The sequence below is a fragment of the Caenorhabditis remanei genome, chromosome V, assembly GCF_010183535.1.
Source record: "Caenorhabditis remanei strain PX506 chromosome V, whole genome shotgun sequence".
NCBI lineage: Eukaryota > Metazoa > Nematoda > Chromadorea > Rhabditida > Rhabditidae > Caenorhabditis > Caenorhabditis remanei.
Window position 1 is genome coordinate 15,914,657 of NC_071332.1, and position 15,867 is coordinate 15,930,523.

Sequence of the window (15,867 nt, forward strand, 5' to 3'; positions counted from 1 at the left end):
ACAAACCAATCATTTTCTCCTCCCTTATTTCCTTTCTGGTCCTTCTCTTCACGTCCGTTCAATCTTTCAATTTCTCCGCTTTTCTGCAAAGAAATAGTACACTGTCCGCCCGCCTCCCACACAAAATGAGGCGAAGAATTTTTTTTGGAGGCAACGAGTGGAATTGTAGCCACTTTGATTCTTCTTGCACATTCTATATTTCTTAGGGAGCAGAGGGAATTGTATTGTTGTTCAAAAGATCAAATGGGTCTCGCAGGGAGGAGCCGTGTGGATTTACTGAGTTATCCCTCTCTAAATCCAGAGATGGCTCTTACCGGCTTCCGGAAAACTTTAGAAACAAAATCCATTTTCAAGCAATTTAAGCCATTTTTTCATGTGGAGACAAGTTCTCTCTACTCCTGATCGATCCAAACATTCTTCAAAGTTCTCCCACCTTCCGGAACATTCTCGAGCCTTCCTGAACCTTCCTGACCCTTCCCAACCCTTCCCGACCTTTTCCTCTCCCTTGGCTCTTTTCCATTTTTTCGTCTTAAAAACGCATCCCCCTTTCTCCCCAATTCAAAAAACTATACAGTACACGTCGGCTCAAATTGAAGCCACTTTGTCCATCCATCTCCCCATCTCCCCTATATCATCATTTTCTCCCTCTCTCCTCGACAGTCTGGAAACAAAGTACTGCCTGGTACCCATGACTCCGCCCCTTTTTTATTTTTCCAAACTCTTACTATCTCTTACCCCTCATAGGTCATTGTTGTATAGTGGGAAGAGAGAGAAAAAGGAGAAGAAGCAATTCCCCCCGACGACATCATAACATTATATTTTTTTGAATCTCGATTGTTTCCACGTCATCTAATATTATATTATTCCCGTCCCCGTCTTCTTCTTCTTCTTTTGTTTTCTGTTCGTATTCTGTTTTGTTGAGAAAATAATTTTTTGTTTTTTTTCGAAAAGATGCTTTCGTGGTCAAAAATTTGCGGGGTTTTTGAAGCCGGAATTTTTGATACCGAAGGGTATTACGGTATCACTGATAGTCCCACAAAGTAAATTATGTGTAAACCATACAGAAAAAATATAGAGCTTCATTTTTGAAGTTGACAACTTTTTTGTACGGACGCTCCCTATCAAGTTGCATATCGACAAAGTAGTTTTTCCCACAAATCGTCCCATATCAGTGCAAAATAGAGTGATTTTTGAGCTGTCCACTTAAAATGGCCATAATTCTCTAGGGAGTGTCCGTACAAAAAAGTTGTCAACTACAAAAATGAAGTTCTACCTTTGTTCTGTATGGTTTATACATAATTTACTTTGTGCCGTAACTTTGTGCCGTACATACTCAAAGTTGTGTCATTTTCGACTGAAAAAGGCCAAATTGTATATCTTTCTGCACGGTACTGTACATTCCAAGCTGCTCCAACTCTTCAGGAGCAGCAATCTAAGCATCTACCATCCCTAATAAGCAGCTCCACCTCCTTCCCTAACACCTTCCCCTACTATCAATCATGTTCTCAACTTGTTTGCTCTCTGCTCCCTCCCTCCCCGCCCATCCGATTAATCATCGTTACCATCCAAAAAATTGTTTTATTACAATAGAAAAAAGAACTCAATCAGTGTAATTCATTCCCCTCTGACCACTCCTATCTCTGAATCATCATTGAGTGCTCTGTCTTCTGCTTCTTTCAAGGTATGTGTAATACACATATCTTGTTCCTCACCCTTCTCCTCTTGTCCTCTTCTTTTTATTCCTGCAGGGAGCAGCAGGGGTGGTAGGAGCTCTTTCTCCTCCAATTCATTCATCATTCTGACTTCCCTCCCACTTTTCGAGTTCGTTTTCTAAATTCATTGAATAATCCGAATGCTGGAGAAGGGAGAAGGAGGAGGAGATTTCAATCTGTGGCGCCCTTTCGCTTTTCGAATTCTTTTTTGGAATTTTTTGTTTTGTTTTATGAATCATTCCTCCCTCCCGATTCCTCACCGATAAAAAATCTTCTAGAAACAATTTCCTCAAAGTATGTATTTTTGTCGATTCCCATTATCCGTGGGGCATTATGCGGGCATATCATCATCATCATCATTTTTATTGGCGAAAGAATAAGTGGACTTTTTCTTACGGGGGAGAGGTAGGTTTTGCTTTTTTCTAGATTTTTTTGGATGAGTATCCCGCAAGGATGAGATTTTAGAAATGAGAACGTTACAACTAATTCAGGACGGTTCTGAAACAGTCAGTTCTAAACTGTACCAATCCATACGGCTCAACAAGAACCGCTCTAGAAATTGCATTAATTTGTTTTGGTAAGTTCTGAAACGGATGGTTTCAAAGAGAGGGAGAGACGCAGAGAAGTTAGAGCGTCTGGCATCTCTGAGTCTCCACCTGGGCATGTTTATTATTGTTAGAAGCGCCTTAAGATACTGATTTAAAAAAAATAATTTCTAAACGTAATAGCTGAAGTTATGAGATTTAAAAAAAAAATTTTCTAAAATTGTCAAAGTTCAAACATTTCTCTAAAAGTCAATTTTTGTTTTCTCGTTTCAAAATTTATACCATTCTACAGAACAACTCCCGGGCTATATTTTTGTAGTTGACGACTTTTTTGTACGGGCGGTCCCTAGCGAGTTACAGCTTCTCCAAAAAGCTACGCGCGAACGCTTCCACTGCTACATCTTGCAAAGCTAGTATCTCAAAAGTGGGCGGAGTTATCAAAAAGTTGAACTAACTACCCGTTTTGTAACTAGTGCGTTTCAGAACCGTCCAAAATCTTCCCAGATCTCGCCCACTCTCATTTCTCCATCTTGACATCATCCACTTGCTGAAAATGTCAAAATCGTACAATTTTTTCTCATTCATTCCCCCTTTAATTTTATGACTTTTGCTCCCCCATCCTCCTCAAATTTTCTATTTTCACCCCTAATGTGCCACGTCACCCCACGTTATTCACTTCTGAATCACTTCATCTACCATACCCTCCCGTTTTCCAGAAAAAGGGGCGGAGCCTTTCCGATGCTCGTTGTGTCTCCGCCTCTCAATCTGTCAATCTCTCTCTCTCCCAGAATCGGTGGTCAAACCATTTCCACATGCTGTTCATTTGTTCCACCACCACCTCCCTTTCTCTACATTTCGCAATGCTTTTCACTTTCGGATAGATCCGAATTTTCTCTTTCTCTCTCTCTCTCTCTCTAGGCTACCCTCCACAAATCCCCGGCTCTCTTCACGTCTCGTGCTCCCGCAATCAAAAACCGACGAGATTTTTTGCGGGGGGTCGCAAGAAGAAAACGAAGAGGAGAGATATCTTTTCTTTGTCGGATCTTGCACTTTCATCTTCTGCAGACGCGTTTTTTGTTGCTTCTAGAGACACTTTTTGAGGAAGAAAATTGATCGGGAGCATTATAGTCTCTCACATTTGATTGATCAGCTCCAAAAGTTGTTAACGTTTTGAGGGTCTTACTGGGGAAGGTCAAGGAGTCAGTTTTTCGCGACCTGTATCATTGGAAAGCTGAGAAAACTTTGATTCCAAATATATATTTAGTTTTTGCCCTCGAGGCCTGATATACGAAAAAAACAAGGTTGAAGTTCGGTAAAATAGAAAATTATAACTTTTTTAACACCCGAAAATTGCAAAAAATTTCAAACATTTTTCCGAACTTTGACCTTGTTTCTCTCGTATTCCAGGTCTGGAGGGCAAAAGCTACATATATATTTGGAATCAACGCTTTCTTAGCTTTCCAATGGTATAGGTCACGTCGCATACCTCCAAACTGACTCCATGATCGTTCCTAGTTAGAACCACTACCTGTTTCACAACCTCCAGTATAAAACCGAAAAACTTTGTCACAGTTTGGAGGCCGCCCGTTTTTTACCACCCATATCAGGACCGTTCTCTAATCTATGACGTATACATATCAAATTTTGAAACCACCACTCGCATAAGAACCATTAGAAATTTTTGTTTTGACGATTCCATGACCCATTTAAACCCACATTGAGACCCCTTTAGACCCATGTTCCGATTATTCTGAAACAACTTGCATACGACCGTTTTAGAACTACCTATTCAAAAACTACTGAACCATTATTCTTCAAACCGTCCGTTTTAGAAATACATCAATGTTACGACCTTATCCACCCGGATCCGTTTTTACCATACCCTCCGCTTAAAAACTGTTTTATTTCAACCATTGTCTCTTACATAAGTAGCTCCCATTTTCCACCACTAAATCAAAATTTGTAATAGTTTGTCCCATTTTCCAAGTGAGAGCTAATGTGTGAAAAAAACGAGACGAGGCAGTTGGTTTAGTGTGTCCGACTCTCACATTAAAATCGTTCCGAGTGTAGTTTTCGAAAGAAAGTTGAGAAGTGTTTAGCTAATGAATCGACGCGATTCGTATAGTTTGAATTTACTCTTCTACCATACTTTTTATGATCTTCTGTTTTTGATACCAAAATTTACATTTTTTTCTGATATTTAAAACTGAAAATTTCAGATCCATTCTCATTCTTCCAACTACACCAACCAACTTTGGAGAAAAATGTCATCGAGATCACCATCGCCGCCAAAAATCACTCTTCAGGTTTGTCAGATTCTTTCTAAGAACAAGAATATAAAGGGCAAAGAAGAAATCTAAAGTGCTTTCGGTTTTGAACTCACCAGCTGGTGGGGTTTAGGAGGGAAAGAACAAGAAGCTCTTGAGTTGAGGAATGTCAACACATATGGACGGGATTGAGGGAGAGGAGGATGGGGTGTTTGGGGAAAGTTGCAAAACGGTGAGCAAATCTGGATAAACAGATAGACAGACAGACATGAGCATTGTGCGTCTGGATAGATAGACAGACAGACACAGACTTCAGAGCGGGAACAGTCAGAAAGTGAAAAAACAGTGACTTCAGAAATTTTTAAGTGAAAATCAAGATTTTTTGAAATAATTTCTTACTCGGGGCTGATCGGGTCCACTAAACATACAGACGGTTACTAACAGACTGGCAGAGAGGTAGTCGTTAGAACATTTGGACATCTAGTCGAACTGACACACAGACAGACATCCGGACAAGGGCTTTGGAAAAAAACTTATTTTTTCAAAATTTTTGAAAAAATTTTACCGAAAACGGAAAAATTCGAAAAAAAAATCAAGAAAACCGTCTGAAAAAATTAGTTTTTCGGAGGGAAAAACTACGAACTTGTATGAAAACGGTATCGACCCCTAGAAACCTATTTTTTGAGTAGAAAGTTAGAAACAATTTCAGTAAAATCGAAAAGTCACATTTATTTTTTCTTTATTTTTGAAAATTTCAGTAAAAAATTTCCAAAATTTTTCGACTAAAAAAAGCAGACAACTGGAACCGTTGGTTATGAAAAACATAAATACACACAGGACGTAGGAAACCGACATCCGGACACACAGACAGACAGACACTTGGACATCTGGACAAACAGACGTACCAACAGACCTGTTGCTAAACTCATTTTCGATTCCAGTGATCATCACGTACGGATACTGTCATCTTTTACAACTGCGCTCCATCGAAATCCCCTTGAAAAATGCCTCTTTTTCTCTCAGTCTCTCAATTTCGCACACTATTTTCTTCGGTTTCGGTAGAGCGCAGTTGTAAGAAGGCTGCCATGCTAACATGTGCTTATTTAGTACTATCAGTCCAGTAGTAGCACCAGGTTCCTATTATCAGTCCCGGTGGGCACTGTACACCGGAAACCGTATCCCTTCCCGCCGTTCTCTCTCTCTATCAACTATTGACTTCTGTCGTAATTTCCTGCAACCTCTCCTCCCCCATATCATTTCATCATTTTTCTGTTCTTTCCTGTCACTACCAATTAGCATTGCAACCTCTCCATTCTTCCACTCCTGATAACAGATTGTACTGATATCAAGTCATTCACTTTTTGGCGGCGGGAAAGAGAGAAACAAATCGAAAATGATGTTGCATTCTTTGAATCATTCTTCTTATTTTTGGTAGCGAAAACGGTTTTTTTGTTTTTTCTAACGATTTTCACATTCTTCTATTTTGTTTTGAAACTTCATAGAAAACATCGCGGAGAGAAAATATGTTTTTTGTTTTATTGAAGAAAAAATATGATTGAATTGTTTTCTATTTTTAGAAAATATGGACTGTAAACATGGAAACGGTTGAGATTTTTTTCGCATGACATGACTTACTTGGTTATGTGGGTTTACGAGACTCAGGTGTGAATTTACGGGGGTGGATTTACGAAGGAACAGTGTAGAATTGAGGAGCGGAGTTGTGGTGTCTATTTACGAAAATTTTGCTGATCTCATGCCAATCCATTACGGTGTAGATTTACAAGAGTTTAGGGTAGATTTATCAGAGTCCTGTGTAGAATTAAGGAGTGGATGTGTAGATTTAGGAGATCTCATGTCAATCTATTCTAGTGTCGATTTACGAGAACTTTACTGTAAATTTACGGAAGCTAGAATGTGATTTTACAAAAGTTTGGTGTAGATTTACGAGAACCTCGATGTAGATTTACGAAATTTCAATCTGAACTTACAAAGCCATTGTCGATTTACGAGATTATTATGCCAATTACGGAGATCATTCGCATCCTCATTTTCTGAAACTCAGCTTCCAATTTCAACAATTTTCAGCAAGACGAAATGTCCGAGAGCGCTGACCATCTCCTCGACGAGTTGAGCAAAAAGCTCGTCGACGAGGCCATTCCATCGGCTCAACACCATTTAGAGCAGGAGGAGAAAGAGACAAAAAGTCATCAGAAGACTCCACCATCTTCACTGAATGATTCGTTTGCTGACGATGTGCTCGACAAGGAGACGAAACTCATCAACACTGATGACTCCAGCGTAAGCTCCTCTTTTCTCTTTTTTTGTCTTTTTTGCCCCTCTGCCAACCGGACAATTTCCTCTCGTTGGGGGTCATTTATTTTTCTCTTCTCCTTTCTCCTCTTTTTTTCTTCTTAGCCCCTCCTCATCTCATTTCAATTCTCAATTCATTCTGCACGCCACCGATTGAAAATGATTTTTCCGGTGGTTCTGTTTGTGTTCGGACATCTGTTCTTTGAGATGACCCCTCGAATTGTGGTGGAGAGCCAATTAGTTTATCTGCTAGAGGGGGAGGGGACCAATTTGAATCAGATGGGGGCGAATAGGCGGTCAAGGCGTTAAGAATCAGTAGAGTAACACATAACGCACCTGCGTCAACTCCAAACCCCCTTGCGCAACGCTATAATCACTCACCTGCGTTAAGTTCACTCCAAAAGTTCGTTGAACTTACTACCGGTGCTAACACACCTGCGTCCTTGCTTGCGGTAGAATAGACGCTGCGAGAATTTACCTACCTGCTTACGTGACGCTTATCATCGCTAACCTGCTTGAGCACTACTGCGTTATCACTCTCAACGTAGAGACCAGCGTCGAACTCTTGCAAAGACGCTACCTGCGTTATCACTCACTACCTGCTTGCGTGAACGCCCCTGCGTTATCACTATCTGCTTGCGTGGACGCACCTGCGTACCTTACTTCTAGCTTGATAACCTGCGTTGAACCCACTACCTTCCATGACAATTCTGACCTACGTGAACGCAACTTTACGGCGCCTGGCTTGATAACTCACCTGCGTTAACGCTCCTTCTGCAAACCCCAATTCCCCCGTATCTTCCCTTCCAACACATCAGCACCGCCTTGTTGATGATTCAAGCCTTAGCAATATATTGTGAAATCACCCCGTTTCAATTTTTTTGTTTTTTTTTTGTTTCATGTCGAAATGTACAATCTTTTGACAGGAGGAACATTTTCGGGGGGTGACTAACCTCCTCTCTCTCTTTTTCCACTCCATGCATTGACCAGATGAAAAACATTTTTGAGAGAGAGAGGCGAGGACAGTGCTCTTCTTTTTTGTTTGACTTTCCACCTCGGCTGTTGACTTTTGTTTCTTTGATGGAACGTTCTGGAGAAAAAATTAGTTTTTGGGTTCAAATTTCTTAAAATTCTTAAAATTTGTAATTCTGGAGATCTGGAGAAACAGACACACAGACAGACATCAGATAAACGCACATACAGACAGAATCGCTACTATTGTCAACATGAAATATCCGTAGCGATTCTAAAACTGGCGGTTTCTACCTGGTAGGACATCCGGACAAACAGACAGACACCTGGACATTTGGACAACTAGACACACAGAAACACAGACAGACACACATCGCTTTCACTTCTAAAACAGGCGGTGCTAGGTACGGATCCAAAAAACTAAAAACTTGGATTCTGGCCTACAGAAACCCGGATCCAGAAAACTAGAAATTTCGATCCTGGGCAACAGTAACCCAGATAGTGGACATTCGGACAACTGGACACACACACGGTCATCTAACTCAGGCCTCCAAGTAGTTCCAGTTCCGACATGAATTAGGTCATCCATACTTACCGACACACAGACAGACCAGAATTTCCGAGACCCAACTTTTTCTCCCGAGTCTTCTTCTTCTTCTTCTCGGCAACATTTTTCATGAAAACTGAGATTTTTGAACCCATCACTTCTCTCTTTTTTCTTCTTTTTCCTCGAAGCCCCGCCCCCTTTTCAACCTACTCCTCCTCAAATTACGACGTATCATCATCACATAGTGTTTTACTACTTTTTCTTCGATTTTTCAAAGATTTTTTTTTCAAAATTTCAAAATTTCCTTGTCTCGCAGTGTCTCTTTCCTTGTTATCTTGTCTTCTAAATTTTTAGGCAAGTTGGTTGTTTGTGTGTTCCCTCTCTTTTTCTTTTTCAGTGTCACCCACTGATCAGAAGGAGGCAAAAAAAGAGAGAAAACGGGGGCCAAACGGATGCCCTCCCCCCCCTTTTTTACACACACACATACCCCCCTATACTTCGAACAACTCGTCAACTTTCTCTCATTTTGTGTCAGTGTTGGAAGGAGAGAATATGTTGCCGTTTTAAATTGAAATAGAGACACTTTTTTGGGGATTTGTGTGCAATTTTTGGAATTTTGAATGGTTTTTTGAAGTCTGACTGGGTCTTAAAAATGTCTTGAAGCTTGTTTTATAAGAGGAAATAAGGTTTTCCACAAAAAAAAACTGTCTACAAAAGACGTTTTTGTTGAAATGTTGGTTACTGTTTTTAGTCGAAGCTTCTATTTTTTTCTATTCTTTTGGAATGCAACTGTGTTTTCTTATTTTTGCCGTTTTATAATGGGTTGAAATCCAGAATTTCCAAGCTTGATATTTCAAAATCCCAAAATTTTCAAGTCCGGGCCGAGGGAAAATTTTGAAGGCCCTGTACGCCCGATAACTTTTTTGTCATTTTTTCAGTTTTTCATCGAAAAAATGAACATTTTTGACGATTATTCAAAGTTTCTTCTAATTCTGAGTAATAGTCGAAAATCTGACTTTTTTGCGAAAAAAATGCAAAAAACTTCAAAAATTAGAAATATTTTGAATTTTTTAGTTTTGGCGCCAATTATTCGGGCCTTCAGCTCAGGCCAGGCCTTGACAAGTATGGAACTTCGGGTACCTTTTTGATAGAAACTTCTATTTTTTTGGAACGCGACTATTCACCCAAAAGCACCATGATGAATGATAGTTTCAGGTCATTGCGACCTTAAATTCGATTCCAGCAAAATGTTGTTTTCCTTATGTTTGGCGTTCTAGAATTGACTAGAATCCTGAATTTCCAAGTTTCGTCTATAATTTTTATAATTTCTAGACTTTTGGATTTGATTGAACCAATTTTTCAGTTTTCACGACATTTCCACATCCTAAAATTTTCAAACTCAAGTTTTTTCGAAATTTTATCTGATTTTCAGCTTCTGACCAATCAGATTCCTACTTTTCAAAAATGTTTGAATCTTCTTTTTTCTTCGTTTTTTCAAATTCCTGGGAAAATTTTTCTTCAAGGTCTCTAGCTTTAGATCTCAAAGATTTTCCTTCTCCTAGCTGATTTTTCGGATTCCGATAGATTTTTCGCAAATTTTAGCATTCAGTTTCAGATTTTATTATAAAAAGTTTTTCTAGCTAATCTCCGTTCTCTATCAATCTGAAACTCTATGTCTTCCAACTGATCCTCTCTAAATCCTAATGTTAAATCTTAATGACCAGTCGGTTTACGTCGCCTAACGGCGACTAAACCTCCTTCCCTACACCACCCTTCTCAGTTTTACAGCACCTGCGGCGCTTCTTAGCCGAGCAGTTCATTCCGATAAAGCACAATTGTAAAATCTCTCCTTTTCAGACTTAAATTCTACAAACTTTCTCAATGACTTTTTCTATCCTGATAGAATATGGAATTTAGAATGAGCTGTTTTTGAATTTACCAATTTGAACTTTCTTCCTATGTTTTCCTCATTTCAAAAAAATCTCACAGAAGAACGTGAACTTGATAACTCTTCTCTCTTTCCTTCTCAAAAGGCGAGTGATCATGCCGATATATATTTTGTCTGATCGGCGGCAACGCCGTCTTCCTTCTCGGAATATGGTAGACTGAGACGGTGTTTTAACAAACTCTCATCCAAGAATTCAGTTTTTTGTAGGCAACCGAGATACGACGGGTCCTTATTCACATATCAGCTTCTTGAGTAGTGGTCTTTCATTTAGTTTAGGCTTCGCTATCAGAAAACATGCTCTCCCGGTTCCTTTAATTCCCATTATGTATGTGAGCGGCAGAGCTGTGCGGAATTCCTTTCTCCGACTACCTTCTTTCTTCTTCCGGGCTTTTTTTTCACTTCCTTCTTCTTTCTTCCGACTTCCCTTTTGAAAATTTCACTTTCTTCCTCCTTCTTCCGACTTCCCGCTTCAGCATACTTGCAAAATATCGGCCCGACCCGGGCCGGTAGAGAAAGTTGCCGGCCCGGAGTCAAAAAATGAGCACAATTTTTTTCACAAAATTTTTCGAAATTTTTTGAAATTTCATCAAAAATAGTCAAAAATCCTATGTACACCTGAGTTGTATCGATATGTAAAAACATAGTCGAAAATTCGACTTTTTTGCAAAAAAATCAAAAAAAATTTCAAAAAAATTCAAATTTTCAAATTTTTGTTCTGTGACCCGGGCCACGGCCTCCAGCGGAGGTCCTCTCAATGCACTGCGCACAGTACTTTGAGAGGGCCTCTGCAGGAGGCCGTGCCGGGCCGGTGAAAATTCTCAAATCGGCCCGGCCCGTTGCAAGTATGCGCTTCAGTCTTCCGTTGAAAATTTTTTGCCACTTCCGGCTTTCAAAAAAGTTTACAAACATTTTGGAATTTTTGACTGACTTCTTTCTTCCGTCCTCTTTTTTCAAAAATTTACTTCCCTCTTCCTTCTCCCGACTTCCTTTTTCGAAAATTTTACTGCTCTGATGAGCGGTATTCAAATCTCAAATCGAACTTTCGAATCCGAAAATACCGAATGCTATCGGTCTGGCGCGTCCATGATGAAATATTAATTTTAAGATTACGGTAGTCTTTTGACCCGTAGCCAACGGGAGTTTACGGGCTCTTGACCAAATTTTCATTCAATTTTCTCTCAAATGCAAGATGCGAAGCAGACTTATTGACAAATTTTTTATCATAGTCACTGTTTTTCCCTCCATTTAAATCCAAAAGCTCCTCAATAAATTACTTTCCCATCACAAAAAAGCAAAAAAAAAAATTTCCAATTTGACTGGAACGAACTCGCCACCAATGCGTAAGAGTCATCTGTGTAGACCACTACACCACACACGCGCGGCTGGTGCCTGTCGAGAGTGCAGTCAAGAAACATCGAGTCAGTAGTGTTAGGTTGATACTTTGAGCTTTCTACCACCCTGTCGGGACACACCCTCATCGACTAAATTTAGCACTAAAAACCTCATCGTCTTCAGAAGACGTCAAACTTGATATTTTTGAAAAAAGAAAAGTTCGGGCATCAACTAAGTCAAATTTCCAATCTATACATCCAGGTCTCAAAAAAATCGGTCCACTACGAAGGGAGTTATGGCTGGCGACAAACAAATACACAGACGGAATCTGTTGAATATTATTAGTAAAGAAAAGATCCTCGTATCTTTTAATGTTTCAGTGTTTCAGCTTTACATAGAGTTGAGTCTTATTTTGCAGTCATTTTGAGACAATTTTTTCTTCAAAACTTCATATATTCTAAAATTTTCCGAACATTTCTTATGCCAGTTCCAGACTTTTCTGTTGGAATTTTAAGAATAGGCTCTATGATTCTGAGAAACTTCTGATTTTCCGAGACTAGACTCCTTTTTCTCAATTCTTTTCCTGTCATTTTTCATCAGTTTCAAATTCAAACATGTCTGAGAATAATTCAAGAATTTCTTCCTCCATTTTTTGAATTTTCGAGCACTCTGAGCTCCTCATGTTTTCCTCTTTGAAAATTTGCACTTTTCAGTCGAAAACATGCCCTTTCTCCCCCTTCTCTTTGACTCTATTTTCTCTGAAATTCTCCAAAATTTCATCATTTTTTTTATTGGAATTCTCCAACATCATTAAAAAAACCAGTTATGCAAACGACATAATCTGTCATGAGCCGTTTCACCAACTATTGACTACAAATGTTTTGCAATAATTTCTTCTTCTTTTTTGAAAGTTTTGAAAAAAAAACTTTCGGAAATTTTTTCCAAATGGATTCAGAATCCCCACGTCTTCAGATTCCAACTCATATAATTCTATTTTTCAAAAAGCCTGACCCTTAGGGCTTACTGTTGTCTACTAGACCCCTTGCCCTTTTATCCACCACACAAAAAAAACGGTCTTCTCGAAGCTTCTCTCCCGTCCATTACCCACAACAGCTGCCCCCCTCTGTCCCCCCTTCTCGAACGTTCCCCCTCTCCTCGCTCCCCTCTTTTTTCTTGGCACTATGCCAACCCTGACCCCCATTTCAATTTGTCCGGTGTGGTTGGCGTAAACAACCATCTAATAAATTGTGCCCTTTTCTGCTTAAGGGTTCATAGATCAAGGCGCCCAGATTGTTCGAATGTACAGTGGGCTAAATAGTCATTACTAATGACTCATTAGTAATGCGAAAGTGATGTCATACGCGCGATGGCCTAGAATCCCACTCTTTGGAAGAGTTCGGGATTTTTTCTTTTTTTGAATTTTTTTTATTTAAAACTTTTTTTCATGTTTTTTTCTTTTTTATCAATAATTTATCTTGCTATCTATTCATTTTCAGGTCTATAACTAACCCTCCATTTTAGCACTCGCGCTCTATTGATTAAGTTGTCAGTGGAGCGCATTTTTTGAATTCTTGACTTTTTATGTTCTGTGACTCCTTCAATTTCATGCTTCATTAATTTTTTCCGCCATTCTCAAAACTTTGGAAATGTCTATTTCCTTTTTTTTCTAAGTGTGTCAATCGGAAGGAAATGACCTCGAATAAATCCCGAACATAATATTTTTTGAGGGATTTTTCACAAAAATTTGATTTTCCCGGAATTTTTCGAAAAAGAAGAAGAAAAACCAAATTTCAAACTCCCGCCATTTCATCTTTTCCTCTCGGACAACTCTCGGACAAGTGTTTACACTTCGGCACTTGTTTACTTCATGCTTGAAGTAAACAACAACAATTTTCGAAACTTTTCGCCACGTTTTTTTCTCGATTTTTGAGCGAAATACTTATTTTTATCAAATTTCGCACCGATTCTTACAGAGAAATCGCTATTGATAACCTATAAATCGACTTTTAATCGCTCAAAAACTTTTTTCGAAACTCGCGCCACTTTGAAATGTTGCAAACGCGCTCTATCACTCTTCCGCGTGTACAGTTCTCGGACGATTTTGTTTACAAACTTGACATTGTTTACGCTTAAAAAGTAGAAAACAACAACAAAAAACATGTTTACTCCGTTGGATATTCGAAATCTTCTCGTCATTCAATCACTTCAATTTGCTCTCAAATTGTGATCAACGATCTTCCTGCTATCAACCCATTCCCTTTTGTGGTAAGCACTTCGATTATTCAAGATGTTCCGCAAGTTTCAAGCCTGCCGCGACTTCTCGCAACGTTTGAAGGTTGGTTCTGGTGGAAAGCCGCGCAGAATTCCTACTCTCTCTTTTTTCGGTGATTTTTCCCAAAAACTTGCGCGGTCCACAGATTTTCAGCTCAAAGTCGCTCAATTTAGCTGGGAAATCCATTTTTCTGCAGAAAATTGGCTTTTCGGTTCGTTTTTCGTCCTCTCCGATCGCCATTTTCCGATTTTCTATTCAAAATCGGCCAAATTATCAAGTTTTACTCCCTTTTCGCTGAATTTTCTACAAAATTCTTCAAAGTTAGCAGATTTCGATCACTGTCCGTCAATTTCAGAGGCGAAATACTATTTTTCGGCTAAAATCCCCGTTTTTCGTGCTTTTCAGTCAAAAATTCAAGAATTTGGAGTTTTCACCGTTGGAGCTCGTTTTTTTCGCAAAACTTCAAATTTTCACAGGTTTTTTCGATAGTTTTCGGTTATTTTCTTATCTTTTCCTCCCTTTTCGCTGAATTTATACGAATTCTCTCAAAATTACCACATTTAGGTCACTTTCCGCCAGTTTCAGGGGCGAAACGTTGTTTTTCGGCAAAAATTCACTCTAGGCCTAGATTTTACACGTGTTTTCCTCAAAAGGCTCCCGGAAAATCGGTTTTTTTGCCGTAGGAGCTCGATTTTTTACCAAAGTTTCACTGTTTCTTCGCTAATTTCTCTGAGAATTCGCTTTTCTTGTGTAATTCTTTAAAATTCGGTCAAAACTTCCTCTCCCGACGCGATTTTTCCCAAAATTTGAACATTTTTTCAACAAATACTTTATTTACATCAAAAATTGGTGAAATTTACAAAAACATTATCATCATCCGTAATTTCTAAGATACAGATCAAGGCTACAGAGAGAAAACATTGATTCGATGTGAAAATTTCGATAATTCGAACTTTCTATTTACAACTTTTCGAAATCAAAAGTGACGGAATGATGTCATCGATTTATTGTTGTTTTTTGGAAGAGAACATACAGAATTCGACCTTCTCTTTAGCTCCTGGAGCGTTCTCTGGAAGCTTCGAAGTCGGTGGGAACGTCTTCTCCACAGCGGCTGGTGCTCCGCGAGCAGCGAGAAGTTCCGCCGGGTTTCGGTTGTCGAATTCCTTTGCGAGTTGCTCGAGAGTTTGCTCGGCTTTCGATTCTTTGCTGTAGGTTGGATCCATTTCTGTAAAGATAGTAAAATTAGTTAAAGATTCTCTAAGAATTCTAGATTTGGCTAGCTTCTAATATAGATAGACTTACTTGTTTAGTTTATCCTTTTTCGGTAAGAGCTCAGAAAGCAGAATTCAAATTGGACAATTTGGGAATTGTAGTAGACGGCTGACTTTGGAAATTTGTTTGGTAAGACACCACACTGAGTCGTTATCTCTTCGCTTTTTGTTGAGGGGTGGAGCGTTAGGTTTTGAGAGCTTTGTTCCGCGAGATGCTCTCTTATACTTGTTTTCGGTTGTTGTGTTTTTATTCTGAAAGTTATTCTCTGGTTAGGCTTATAATATCAAAGACTAGAAAGAAATGAGAGAGAGAGAAGCATCAAGAACCAGAAAACAGTCGGTTAGAAGAAGTACTGAGGGGTATTCCACTCTGGTTAGAGCTTACGAGAACACAGACTGTTAGAGAAGGGTGTTGTTGTTTCGGTTTTTGAGGTCCCAAATTGGATGGGCGGGACAGTAAACAAGGCCAAAAAGGGGGCGGAGTCTTCTGGAACCATCCACATGTAGATGGCTCGCCAGATGGTAAGGTCTCAAAGACCAATCACCACATGTAGCTGTTCGCGTATAAAAGGGGCGCCCGTCCCTCTAGTGGTCAACACACTTTTCTCTTCACTCCTCTCAGCAGAAAATTCAAATTTTCCACTGAGACGACCCCCAAATCACTTTCGACTTTACTACTTTGACACAACAC

At 39.4% G+C, this 15,867-nt stretch overlaps 2 protein-coding genes across 2 annotated transcripts; one reads left to right on the top strand and one right to left on the bottom strand.

Moving 5' to 3' along the window:
* Nucleotides 1-4,521: 4,521 nt before the first annotated feature.
* GCK72_020442 (uncharacterized protein) lies at nucleotides 4,522-8,381 on the top strand (the record flags this gene model as incomplete). Its single annotated transcript, XM_003116491.2, has 3 exons — nucleotides 4,522-4,563; nucleotides 6,610-6,822; nucleotides 8,253-8,381. 3 exons carry the CDS (start codon nucleotides 4,522-4,524, stop codon nucleotides 8,379-8,381), a joined length of 384 nt encoding a protein of 127 aa, XP_003116539.2.
* A 6,528-nt stretch (nucleotides 8,382-14,909) lies between these two features.
* GCK72_020443 (uncharacterized protein) lies at nucleotides 14,910-15,128 on the bottom strand (the record flags this gene model as incomplete). Its single annotated transcript, XM_003116250.2, has 1 exon — nucleotides 14,910-15,128. One exon carries the CDS (start codon nucleotides 15,126-15,128, stop codon nucleotides 14,910-14,912), a length of 219 nt encoding a protein of 72 aa, XP_003116298.2.
* Between the last annotated feature and the right edge of the window lie 739 nt (nucleotides 15,129-15,867).